Raw genomic sequence first — 13,996 nt, 5'->3', positions numbered from 1 at the left:
AAAGTTCGTGATGAATTATTAGTACATATCAGAAAATACAAACTTATATTAGGACCCGACCTGAACCGAGTCGTAAATTTTTATGTTCGCTTGTATGAAATTCAAGCATCTAAAAACAGTAACTCCATGCGAATAAAATCCTGGATTGACCACTAAATGTACGGTAAAAAAATAGAGTATGTGTAATGGTTTAACTAAAAAGTGAAAAAGTGACTTTCACGTCGCTGCCACGTAGGCGTGAGGCTCTCACTCACTTTTCACTAATAAATGTGTACTGGTTAGTTGTAAATTTTATAAAAGAAAAAAAAATGAAGGGTGTGCATGATTGATTTGGAGTTGGTGGACTCATGCTCCCATCCCCTCACGCCCGTTAACAGATTAACGTTGGCCCCATAACACCTAGATGGAGCGGTGTTTAACGCCCAAACTTGCTGACGTGGCTTGGGCGTTAGAGCACCATACATAGCAGAGAATCGGATACCTGCCGGAGCAGAGAAATACTCTGACCCGTAGCCGCCATGATGACGCGCAAAAAGGGAATCTAGAAGTATCCGGATGATCCGGAGTCTCCTTACAGAACAACCACATATCCGGATGATCCAGAGCATGCACAAACAACAGCTTAAACTCACGCCTCGACCCCTGCACCGCATCAGTAAAACTCTCCTGAACAAAATTTCAGATGCATTTAACCATACCGCATTTCAAATTCTAACAAAAAATCTATAGCTTCTGAAGTAGTCGTTGTCTCTGAAACTGATACCGGATTCGCTAACATTGAAATGGTGTATGCAGGAGACGGTGGTGACTCTCGGATACGTCCGGAGCTAGTTAACCTGATCATGGTTAGCGAATAAGAGAGAACAGCAGCTGCAACTCGACATACCAGCCCAACTGAACCAGTAATCAGCCCCAATGACGAAGCTTGAAAATTTCTAACCGGGGGGTCGGAAGTCACCGGACCTAAAAATTCTATATAAGTAAATTTTGTTTATAAAACCGGGGGGTCGAAAATGTATATACCTAAAAAATTCTATACGAAACGTACATACATAACACTACTGAGCGAAAAGTTCGGGGGGTCACCCCCCCCCCCCCCCGGGCCCCTTGAAAGCTACGCCCCTGATCAGCCCAACTGAAATTTTTACTTGTGTCACTTATGCAATTGTCGGTTTAATCAGAGGGTGTGCTACGAAGGTGCCGGCTTAGCATTGACTTTTACATTAGCTTAAAGTCAGCTATGGAAGTGCCGGCTTTTTTGAGTGTGGACTATGGTGGGGCTGGCTTATCGGATTGTGGGCTATAGAGGAGCCGACTTATATTATTTGTTAGCTGACTCGGATTATCAGGGTGATTCCAATGCCTATTTTCTTAGGGAAAATTACTATAATAGACAAGTTGACCTTCAAATTAACGGAATCAACATGTATATTGAGTTTTGGCAAAATAGACAAAGACAAAAAGAGCTAATCAGAAAAGGCCAAACACGATCCGTGGGCTAAGACGGCTAGGCTTAGCCTATACAAAAACTCATAGTGAAGTACAATGGGGTCCAGAAAAAAAAACCAATAAAATAAAACAGACACGTGTAAAGCGTATGCTAAATAGCCAGCAGATGAAAAAAAGTAGGCTAAATAACCGATAGATGAAAAATCTTGCTAGAAACAAGAGGCTAAATCCTATCCGTCGGCTAATTAGTCTACGCTTTTGTCTATTTTGCCACGGACTGAAACATTTATGTCTATTTCGTTAACTTGAAGGTCAACTTGTCCATTCTAGTAAATTTTCCATTTTGTTAATTTTCTTGGTCAATTTGTCTATTTCCATGATTTTTTTTTTTTTTGATTATAATAATTTTAGAGAAAATGAAACTGTTCTTAATAAATAGAATCTCAAACGACATTATTTTTAAAAGATATCTAATTATCATTATATACAATAGGTCTATTTGGTAAAATAAGTCATTTTTGTTGTCTTTAGTACTTTCCATTAAAGGTAAAAAAATGGAAGTAAAAAAAACTCATCAAGTTTTTTATATATATTTATACTCGTTGAAGGACCGTTATATTTTCGTCATTGGAGGCATTAATCTTGTTGCTAGTCTGATTGTGTTTGGGCTTTACTTCATCTTCCGGTTTCTTAAACTTAGCCGATTCCGCCAACTCTTCAACTGTTTTCACCATGTTTTCTTCTATTCTAGAAGCCATTTCAATCAGTAAAGACGCAAAACTCACTAACGGCATGATCTCGATCAGGGGCATTATGGTCATTTCACTCAAGGCCACCTTGTTTTCATCCTTGTGTTCATGTGTTTGGATCAACAAATCTGGAAGGGATTTTAAGTCATTTTGTAGCTCAAGAACCGCGCTCTTCATATCTTCAACCGCCATATTTATCTTCGCTGATCTCGTCATTGAACTTACAACTGTTGCTAGTTCTCTAATAACATTTGATGAGCTTGTGCTTAGGTTCATGCATGCTGCTTCAAGATGTTTCTTTATTGATTCCGGAACCTGTTTTATTATTATCGAAGCTTTTTTAGATTTTTGTTCTAGTTTCATGTACCCATGGTTGTAAAACAAGGTTTCCAAGGCTGAGTACTCCCCGAGTAGTCGCTACAAGGCAGGCTGCCGGGGCGACTTTCTTTGACTCCGCCTAATTACTTGGAGTCGGTCAAACGCGGTCAACCTCGGCCAGAATTGGATCTAGTAGGTCAACTCGGGTCTAGTTTGACTTAAATAATAATATAACATAATTTCTATGCCTATCATATTAAAGAATAAATATCATTTTCACGTATTTTGTTATAAATATTAGTAAATTTGTGTTATCTGACATATATTTAATCTCCAAAAAGTAATTTCTTTATAATTTAACATGTCCGAGTACTCCCCGAGTACTCTCCGCGTAGACCGAGTACTCTCAACTCCCCGGTCGACCGACTAGGAAGCTCCCAGCGACTTTTGCAACCATGCATGTACCAAAAGCGTGATAAAATTTGAATAAATGAGAAGTTGGTATTCACCTTATTCTTGGAGGTCAAGCAACTAGTGAGTGTTTCAATGCAATAAGCGCAGTTGCGCGTTGACATGCCTATTTTAAGGTAGTTCTTCCACGGATGGCGGAAGTTAAAGCGACCATGTGCAGGCTCCCATCTTGCAAAATTTGCCATGGCTTCCTCGGACGTTTTTGAATTCAACACACATTTATAACCTTGTAAACTTTTCTTAGATTCTTCGTCGCCACGACCAAAATAATCCGCCACACAACCTTTTAAAGAAAAGAAAATGATGATTATTATTAGGAAAAAAAACTACATAAATTGCTATGAATCTATGATGTTGTAGGTATGATTGAGGTACTTACAATCCAGAGATTTCGCAAGCTTATCCATGTTACGCGGGATCAAAAGATGGAGCTCTAAACCAGCCCAAACAGGAAAAATAAGCATGCTTGTTATAATGCACAAACAAGTCCCTATGATTATGGTTGATAGCCTTTCGTGAGCCACGCGTAGGAGATTGTCAACGCGGTACCCCGAGACTGAAACCAGGCTGTATGTAAGAATGAAGATCATGCAACCGTAGTCGAATCTAGCTTTCACTATAGGAATAAATCTCGAAAAGGTTGTAGCCGAAGCTGTAACAAATTAAAGATCATTAGTTAATTGGTGAAACTTAATTAGGCTCTTATGTTAATCCATTTGAAAACTTTCGTGATAAGATTTGTTAGTTGTTACGGTTAATTACCTAGTAAAAAAAGAGAAATCCCCATGATGTACGGCTCGAATTCGTGGCCTAAATGGCTAGCAATCCAATGAATCCCAAGTGCAAGAAATCCAGCAAGAGTAGTAGCAAACATTCTGTTCAAACACTTGGACAAAGTTCCACCTGCAACATTTATACACATTAATAAACACTTTTAACTTATGGGGGGGGGGGGGGGTATTTGCACGGACCTCCCATCCGCAGGAGTATTACAACTCCGCAGCTAGCCTAGCCCCATGGCTGCATGGCGGTGAATCCCCACCGAGATCGAAGAGCCTGTGTGGTATTACACCGGCCACAGGATTCGAACCCAGGTCTCTTGGGAAGAGATGGGTGAGGCTGGCCAACTGGGCTACCCTAGTTGGTTACACTTTTAACTTATAAGTAAAACTCATGTTGGTATTAGAAATTAAAATGAAGTACCTACCAACAGTATATTCAAAGACGACAACAACGGTCATAACAGCCCAAATGGCGTTACCACCAACACCATCATACAACGGTCTCATGTAGTAAAACAAAGAAACGGCCATTAAAGCGATTCCAACTTTAAGACTATGCAAGAATTTTCTAGGGTCATCTACTCCGAGGTTCCACGCCTTCTTTAAAAACATCCACACTCTCATCACAAACCGAACCACCAAACCCTTTAAACCGTCCCACAATCTCATCACTCCATATTTAGGCTCAGGCTCAGGCTCAAGCGCCATGGATGATCCATCACCCAACCTGATGCTCCACTCAACTCCATTTTTGTTAGCCATTGTTACAAAAGCAAACGAAAGTGGATGGAGATCAGGAGCAAGAGCCTGAAGAGAATGCTGTCAAGTGTTAGATATGTATGGATGCTATGCTTGCTAGTAAGGCTTTGAGTGTATATATATGCCCAAGATTCGGTCGATCTTTCTATATATAGAATAATATTCTAAAAAGGAAGATGTTTTTTTCTCTATGGCTATTAAATAGTGAGGAAGGTTAACATACATTACGGCTTAACGTACATCACGTACGACAGGTAATTACGCGCGTTCATTTTAAAATCACGCACGTTGTAACTCAAAAATCCAAAATCACGCATGTTGAAACACAATAATCACGCATATTGAAAACATTAATCACGCATGTTATAGAACAAATTACGCACATTGTTGTACGTGAAGTACGTTAAGCCATAATGTACGATATACTTTTTCATTAAATAGTTTCATGTTGATTGTTGCATCATGTTTTCTGGTTAGGTAGGTCAAGATATGGTGCATGACATATATATATGTCACTAACTTTCTATAGTCTACAATGCTCAACACTCACAAAGCACTACATATAAATATTGTGTCCCTAAATCCTTAGATAAAGGCACTAAATAGTTCATTCTTCCGAGGATGAGATATATTAATCATATGCTAATCATACATTGGTTAAGCTACATTTTTTTATCCAAACCATTAGATAAAGTCATATGTGATGACACCTTCCACATAAATTTTAGTTAATTTTTGTCTCTTTGTAATTGGTTTGCCATAAGAAATTCACCTAAGTTTTCGAAATAGTGTTGGTGCAGTTTTTGTGTCCGATGCTGTTCGAATAGAATAGATTTATTTTATGCCGATTATGTAATAGTTAGTGAAAAGGTCAAACGAACGTGTATAGACCCGCTCGTTTGAAGTGGTCAAACGAAAGGGTTATTCGTTTGACCGTGTGTGTTTGCAAGACAAGGGGGTGTGGCTATAAATACCAACCCTTAGTCATTGCAACATTTGAAGGTTTTAGACTTGGGGGAGAGATCACCACTTGGTCTCTCCCCGGATGTATGCTCCTTTGGTATAGTTCGGTTAGCTTGTAATCGTGCCGCTTTCTAACGTTATGCTACCGAATTTATATAAGGAAGTTGTTTATCAGTCTCTAATCTCTCACGTCTTAAACATAATCAATCACACACTAATCACGGGTCACGGTCCGAATCATGAACCTACAACTAGACAACAATGTCATAAGACCGAAAGCGATATAAAAGAATAGACTAGACCATTAAAAGCTCAATTTGCATAACTTAGGGTGAAGGGGGTGCTCACCTAATAGGTGAGTCCTCTCTCTTACGCCAAACCAATCCCCGTGTGCCACGTCAAGTCCCCTCTTAAACTCCCCTAACACCCCAATTTGATGGCGCCACTCCCCTCTTAACTCTCCTTATTTTTTTATTCAAAAAAAAACAAAAAAAAGAAATAAAAAGTTTGATTGATTGATGCTCAGCTGGCCCACCAACTTTCCCCTCTCCTCCATCGGTGAATCCATGCCCAATTCACACCCCGATTCGGGACCCCGCAGTGATGGCGGCGGTGTTCCCGATCGGGGAAACCCATCACCGAAACCACTCCCCGAGTACGCCCCGGACACCCTTATGTTCTTTCATGATACTTGGTAGGATTTTAGAACTAGGTGTTTCTTTCAGCCTGACACTTATACCTACTTCTTGAAATTCCGTATCTATCTTTCGTACATTTATCAGCATGCCCAAATCTAAATGCAGGTCAAGTGCTGATTAGATTATGCATATCAAAGGGTTAATGGGATCCTAGGCGGAGTTTATTTCGTGGATACTTACATACTAGAAGCCAACAGCTGGTTTGTTACCAACATAGTCTGAACAAGAGAAATATATCATTTTAAAAAACGAGTTAACATTAGACAAAGACAGCATCAAAGAATTGCCTTTACACTTACTTTTTTTCTGGTGCAACATGACAATCTTGTATTTGATCTCATTCAATATAAAACAATATTGTAGTTGATCTCATTCAATATAAAAAATGTAAACCAATTTTTGGTTTTATTTGAAAAGGAAAGGAGTTAGGTCATGAATGATAAGTCTGCTTTTTTAACTATAAAAAATTTAAAAACTAGATAATATATATATTTCATTGGTTAATTTGTTTAGCCTCTTCACTATGGAATTGAATGGGAAGACCACTTATCTTGCTTTTCTGCACCAACTTGAAAGGCAAACCTAAATATCAAAAGCAATACTGAATAACCTTTAAATTTCGTCCTGTGCACAAAAAATGGTAGAAAACTAACATGTGCATTAACATCTTCACCACTCTCTCTCTCTATATATATATATATATACTAGCCTATATCCCGTGTGACACACGGGTTTAAAAAATACAATTAATAACTTATTATTTAATATGATCTTTTATATCTTAACAATCAAAATAACATCTAAGAGCATTGACATTCGTGCCTTTATATTCATTTAGATAATTTAATATAAAATTTATTTTTCTCTAAATTATCTTTAGTTTTAAATAACGTATCACGTCCATCTCTATATCTATATCTTGATCTAACTCACAAACACTAATTTTATTATTTATTTCTCTTTCCTACAGACTCACAATCTAAAATATAGTTTATTATATACCCGTGAGCTTCACGGGTTATGGGTTGTGTTAAAAAAATTATATATACAAAAGAAATTTTTATATATGATTTCTTTTAAGTGGATAACCATTCATGTTTGGCAAACATTACCAACAAAAAAAGTACCATAACATAAACACATAGGATTAAATTAAATGGGGGCTTGTGAGATTGAATAACTTGCACACATTGACTATGTGGGTCATCCGAACTGAAGCAACTAATTCAACCCATAGAAGAAAAAATACACACATTACACCTACCGATGTACCCAAACAGTGATGAAACTATCATATATACACCATTTATTTATACGCAAACCAAGACTTACACCAGGAAACCCACCCCATTACTTATCCGAACACACACCCACCAAGTAGACATTCCCTTATATTTCTAGTTTTTCACACAAGCCCTGGTATCCACAGATACCTAACTGTATGTGCTTCAAACAGAGAACAAACGTGAAAGTTCACAGGCCGGACAAATATATTTGGTATAGAGTTATAGACCCAACAAATATATTTTTCCAAATTCCTTTATCAACACCAATGAAAAGTGTATACTCCAAATTAGTTATCAACCGGACCAGTTAAAAAAATAACCAAATAAAGTAATCATCGGTTAAAGTCAAAAGGTCAAATTAACCGGTTATTGAAATTAACCGGTTTATGCACCTCTAGCTGTAAGCCTGCAAATTATGCACAGCGGCCAGCGCAGCGAGAAAGGCAGACTCCATAACCGGAGCTCCTAACCTCCATTACGGAGAAGATAAAAGATACGTTCATACGATCGTACATCAACGTCTTCAAAATCACTTCCAAATTCATGGATTTCAGTAGACAAGTAACGGCCGATTGTGACACATTAAGATTCATTAATCTAGCATTATATCGATCTATCGTTTCTGGTAATTGACAACGTTTGTATAATGTGTAGTTCAAAAATATAACTTTTTGTCATTAAAGTAGTTAAGGATATAAGAGGAACACGAAAAATGGTATAAATAAAGTCTAAACAAATATCGGGACAAATTTTAAACCCGAATTCTAAGTTCTCACTGCCTATATATCATGGAAACTTGATTATAGAAACAAATATTCCACATCATTGTATCCGAACCCCTCTAAACGTATCTACACCTTATCTTGTGTATAATCAAAACGAACCTGACGGTGCGTGTGCATGACCATGTGTTCATGAACCTAAACCAAGTTCTTTTGTACTCCCACATTATTTTTTTCTTGCTTGGTTGTTCATGATCATTCTTCTTGTTCATCTTTGGTTGCGCTTTTGTTTTCTGTGGTACACGTGGCGGCTTTTTCCTGCCAAGTAGAATCGGCCCGTCGTTAGAAATCCGTATAAGCAAATATTTATTAGTTCATATGGTACAAAACTAAAACAAAAGCTGCAATAAAATGAACTTCACCACATGCAACATTTTGCAAAATTTAGTTGGTTTCAGACAAGAAAACGCCATGAATGGAGGTTACTTTTGAGTCTATATTTCTACAATGTGTGCAATAACTATCTTTTTTTTAAAACCACAACATTCCTATGGCAGTTACACAAGAATGCATGTTGAGTTTAATTAAAAATAACATAAGATGCTGGTTCCACTCGTTTGTCAAATAACTAAATAACCTTTAATTACACACATACCATGCTTGTCCAAATAAAGGTATAACACTATAACTCTATCGTAAACACTTCGAAAAGGGACGCTGAAAACCCCGTAAATAAGGTATTGCAATTTTATGAGCATGGTGGCAATTTCAAACCCATTTACTTGTTAATGAGTTGATTTGGGCAATGTGTCGAAAAAGAAATGGGTCGAACAGATCATATAAAAAATTAGCTAAAAAACAAATAGGTCGAACAGGTCATTAGTCGCACAAAGTCTATTTTTCATGACATAAACCACATAAACCGTGTTATCTAAAAAACTTACATTATTATTGCAGTGATGCTACTTTTTAATCATATTCGGCGCACTACTTATTTATTAAACTTTTTGAATAATGCAACTTTTGCAACTACATTGCACATTGATTATATATAAAAAAAACTTTTGAACAAAAACTGTTATGTTTCAACCAGAACCTACGTGTTCCAACCTGTACAAAAAAATACCCGTTATCCAACCCACTCATTTTTGCCACTTCTCAATAATCGGAAATTTAAGACAATGTTAAAAAGTTTCAAAAGCTACCTTTTCAAGATTTTCATCAAGATGCTGTCGATCTCTTCTGCTATTATACAAAACCGAATCTTCGCCATTTTCCCTTTAGAAATCGAAGTTCTATCAACTTGACTGGAATCTGAAGATGAAGGACTTCCATTAGCAGAACTCATAGAATCGGCTTTAAGTTCATGGTCAACTTCATTTGTCAATGAAGCCTCTTTAGCTTTTTCTGCCTCTTTTTGTTGTTTCCTCCTTGCTTCTTGTTCTTTTAATTGTTTAAATCTGCAAGTCATCATCAAAATAATATAAGAAAAACACGAGACATTTGAACCATAATAATGTTCCAGCTGATATTTTGACCCTGACCCAGTTAATAATGAACCAGTCAATTCAAAATATGTTTTATCTCTGAAAAGTCAAAATGGTAAATAAAAATTAACATAAAAGAAAAACACGAGACATTTGAACCATAATAATGTTACAGCTGATATTTTTGACCCAGTTAATACTGGGACGAACGTGTTATGTGTTGATACATAAAACCTCCTAAATCATTTTATTCAAGAAATTATTTTAGTATTGAGATAAAAAAAGCCAGACCCCAATTAGGGTTTCGATTGGTAAAAAAAGAAGATATGCGCTAGCAACGACACCGATTATTTAAGTACCCTACCTCTGATTTCCAACAGTGTACCTTAGATATAGTATCTCCAAAGGGGTCACCCATTACCATTACTCTTAAAGCCTCTACAACCTACACAACTCAGTAGCAAAGGTTCCAATTTCCAAAAGACGCTAAAAAACACAGATAATGAAACTACATTGCTGAAACCGGAGAGGGCGACTCTTTGAGAAGTTCACAACCCAACCCACCAGCACCCACAACCAATATACACACTTAATCTTGAAGATCGTACCTCTGCTTCACAAAATCAGACCAAGTTAGCAGCAACTAAAATAATAATAATATTGGAACATAATATGTTATAGGAGTTACTTGGGTACCTGGTTCGAAAGCGGGTCCGACCAGATGCCCTGGCCTTAGGAGAAGCTTATGAAGGTCCCTTGTTCTTGATCATGACCTTGATCTGGCCCCTGCCATTCGATACCTCTTTCTGCCTCCCCTTCCCTTCCCTTCATCTCTTTCTGTATACTCTTTATTCTCTAACCCCTGTTCTTATATGAACACCACCCACAATACACTCCAAGGATCCAACATAACCACCTGCAACAAATACAAACATAGATCATAAGCACTATTAACAATAAAAAGATTAAATGATTAAAAAAAAAGATACACAAAACCAGAACAACAATGATAAAAATCATAACTTTACAACAGATCACATCAAGAACAGAACAACTTGCGGCAAAAACAAAGAATTTATGCATAAAGATCTAGTATATACTTGTATTTATTTTGATTCTTACTGGTGGAGAAAATGTGAAACAAAACCAAATCAAGATTACCGAATTCTGCTGAAAAAGCATCAGACATTCTTCTCTTGCCGGAGCCGGAGCTAAAAGTCATTGAACCATCTTCGTATATGTGTTAAGATGTGATACGCGTCACGCATTTCACTTTTCTCATTCATTCAATCAATCACTCTAAGCCAACACATAGGAAGTGTTCCTACTTTCACTTCAGATAGGTGGATCTTAATAAAAGCGTTCCCACTTTTACCAACTCTAATTTGGTAGAACTTACGGCTTACAACATTCTTAATAGCGTAACTTCACTATTATACTGCATATAGAACAGTAGCATTGGCCACAGGGGCATGTTTACTGGTAAGAACCTCATAGATACTTTGGTTCTATATAAAGCCACTAAGATGAATTCTCATTTGTCATTTCATAGAAAAATATGTTATCCAGTTGTTACATTAACTCCTAAGAAAGAGACGATAGTACATCACCCACACCATGTGTAAAAACTCCAACCAGTAATGGTTGCTTAAGTCTTCTATATCAAGTATTCAACTTGAATCACTATATCATTTTACTGCTAAAGAAATCTGTTGTACTATAAATCATAATCCATAGGTTCTCTATGTGTATTTGAGTACTTGTTTCATTCATGGTGGCAAGTGAAATATATAAGAATTTGCACGTATAAAAAACAGAGAAGGAGCAAGGTCCAAACCTGTTTCTTGGAAATCATAGGTCCATCACAAACACCAACAACAATTCGATCCCTAGCCAACTCTGCAGCTGCCTGTAACCAACAATCAAATCCACCACAACTCAAAAAATAACCAAAATCTCATCCTACGCTTATTATGTGTAGCACGAAATAACAAATACAGATCGTTGACAACAACCTTGAGGAAAAGTCGATGACCATCATGTAAGCGATCAAACGTGCCACCTAGAACAACAGATCCATATGAATTCGGCGGAGAAATAGTTGACAAATCAGACGAAAGCTCTGGAATCGGGTCCTCCACAATTGTCATTTTATCCCAGCTCTTTGATATCTGATTCCTGCTCTATCAAAAAACGAAACTTTTCAACGTATTGTCATTCACAACCGTCCAGTCACATTCATCAAATAAGCTAGAAAACTAATATCCCGCGATAAAATCGCCTAAAAAATTCAATCACTCAGCTGAAATAACTAAAACGCAGCACTTTAGAAGTATCAATAATAATTTTACATTTATCACAAATCTCTTACACAGATACAACTTCATTAACACAAAATAACAACATAAATACATTATTGGACGCAAAATAAATGTCATTTAACTGCATGTTGAGTACGAATTTGAACAAAGTGAGTGCAGCTGGTATCTATCATATGGACCACTACCTCTTCACCCTCATCGTACGATAATTAAGTGAAATTAAAGTACAGCAAAAAAAACCACATGCTAAAACAGAGAAATTAAAGTATAGCAAAAATCCAAGAAAAAAAAAACCTTACCAATAACGTCTATCGAATCAACATCAATTTCAAAGGAACTTTAAACCCAAATTCTCTGTCAGGTTAACAAAAATCAAAGAAAAAAAACTAACAAACAAAACCTTACCAATAACGTCTAGTAGATCTAGGATAGCAGATTTCAAGTAAACCCTTAAATTAGAGTTCGAGCGGTTGTCTTTGCAGCTCTGTTACTGTCGTCGGATGGTGGTGATTCGCCTGAATCACCTTCAACTCTTGTCTCTCTCTCTCTCTCTCTCTCAATGGGTTTTCGAATTTGTTTTGTAGATCTGGCTTGGGAAACAATGAATTTGAATTTTGAAGAAGAAAGGGAAAGATGGGTATGAGCTGGGTTTTTGACGTTTTGTGTGTACAGGGTGAAAGAGATGTTACAGAGAGAGTTGGGGACTGTGCTTTAGTTAAACATAAAAAAGTAAAAAATCTCACAAAATTACACATAAGATTATACTAACGTGGAGGGGCTAGAATTTTGACAAGTGTGTTGGTTTAATGAGGTGATGCCAAGTGGCAGAACCTTGTTGTTTTATTAGGTATAGAGATATATTGTTTGGTTAAAAATTACCGAAGCAATTAAGTGATCAGATTAGTTATGTAAGGTAGTGTGCTAGCAGTGTTTGTGAAAAATATGCTGATTTGGTTGTTTGCAAAAACAGTTTTCAGGGTATAGCTCAAGATACCAAGCTATATCAATAATCAAACAATGAGCGAAAATGTAAAGGTTGACACGAGATGTACGAGGAAAGCCCTTGATCAATCTAGATCTCCGGCATAAAACCTCGGGAGCTGACAATCGTCAGCTGCCTTGTTCTTCTTATTGCTTGAATAATCAAGATACAGGGCAGGATAATGCTCGGATCGAATCTAAGTGTTACAATGATTGTGAATTGTGAGTGTTAGAGTGTAATTGCAGCTAGAAATGAGAGTGTACGAGTATAAGAGCTCGAAAGTGTGTGAATTCCTATGATCCGACACTCCTATTTATAGGTACAAGAACCAACAAACTATCATATTATTCTGGGATACTTTGGAATATTCCCTTTGAACGTTAAAGACTATTTCCCCTTGCTTCAACATCTCTTTTCCAACTAATTTGAGCGAGTCTTCATGGGAATTGGTCTTTGTGAACGTTAACAACCTTCAGCTACAAGCAAATCATCAGTAATTGCCAGGATACTGGCTCAGGATGTTACCAATATCCTAGTACGGTATCCCGATCCGGTATCCTGATCATAAACAGCTAACATAAAATCAAGATATATCGTCAGGATATGAGCTCGAAATTTCACCCATAACACACACACACACATAGGGATGAGCATATGCCACCGAATACCGATCCCATACCGATCCCGTACCGATCCCGATCCCGATCGGTATCCCGATCGGTATCCACTTTTTGGCGTTTTCGGTATCGGTACGGTACGGTATCGGTATTATACCGATACCGACCCTCAAAATACGGTATTATACCGATACCGTACCGATACCTAACCGACATGTTTCGGTATCGGTATCGGTACCTAGTTTGGGTGAAATTCTGGATCGGTATTAGGCGGTATCGGTATCGGCTCGGTATCGGATACCGATATGCTCATCCCTACACACACACACACACACACACACATATATATATATATATAGAATCCGGTTAACGTAAAATATTCCTTAACGTAC

At 37.3% G+C, this 13,996-nt stretch overlaps 1 protein-coding gene and 1 long non-coding RNA gene across 3 annotated transcripts; both read right to left on the bottom strand.

The window, feature by feature from the left end:
- Window positions 1-1,854: 1,854 nt before the first annotated feature.
- On the bottom strand, window positions 1,855-4,615 carry LOC110922909 (aluminum-activated malate transporter 10). The gene is made up of 5 exons (XM_022167104.2): window positions 4,195-4,615; window positions 3,750-3,890; window positions 3,367-3,639; window positions 3,026-3,270; window positions 1,855-2,513 (listed from the first exon to the last, which is right to left on the bottom strand). Exons 1-5 carry the CDS (start codon window positions 4,529-4,531, stop codon window positions 2,043-2,045), a joined length of 1,467 nt encoding a protein of 488 aa, XP_022022796.1. The 5' UTR covers window positions 4,532-4,615; the 3' UTR covers window positions 1,855-2,042.
- Window positions 4,616-8,129: 3,514 nt separating this feature from the next.
- On the bottom strand, window positions 8,130-12,846 carry LOC110922155. Of its 2 annotated transcripts, none has more exons than XR_004886057.1 (6): window positions 12,411-12,846; window positions 11,700-11,862; window positions 11,522-11,593; window positions 10,070-10,600; window positions 9,403-9,657; window positions 8,130-8,515 (listed from the first exon to the last, which is right to left on the bottom strand). It is a non-coding gene; the product is annotated as an uncharacterized LOC110922155 (long non-coding RNA). The 2 variants fall into 2 exon arrangements; XR_002582926.2 differs by having other exon boundaries at window positions 10,049-10,600; window positions 12,411-12,845.
- Between the last annotated feature and the right edge of the window lie 1,150 nt (window positions 12,847-13,996).

Source organism: Helianthus annuus, chromosome 17, assembly GCF_002127325.2.
Source record: "Helianthus annuus cultivar XRQ/B chromosome 17, HanXRQr2.0-SUNRISE, whole genome shotgun sequence".
Lineage (NCBI taxonomy): Eukaryota > Viridiplantae > Streptophyta > Magnoliopsida > Asterales > Asteraceae > Helianthus > Helianthus annuus.
This window is presented reverse-complemented; position numbering and strand designations above follow the sequence as displayed.

What these genes read in the sequence shown, in the direction of transcription:
- LOC110922909 (XM_022167104.2), bottom strand. Translation starts at nt 4,531, where the DNA reads ATGGCTAACAAAAATGGAGTTGAGTGGAGCATCAGGTTGGGTGATGGA. An exon ending in GATTTCTCTTTTTTTACTAG is followed by an intron (nt 3,640 to 3,749) that starts GTAATTAACCGT and finishes AATTTGTTACAG; the next exon opens with CTTCGGCTACAACCTTTTCG. An exon ending in GCTTGCGAAATCTCTGGATT is followed by an intron (nt 3,271 to 3,366) that starts GTAAGTACCTCA and finishes TTTCTTTAAAAG; the next exon opens with GTTGTGTGGCGGATTATTTT.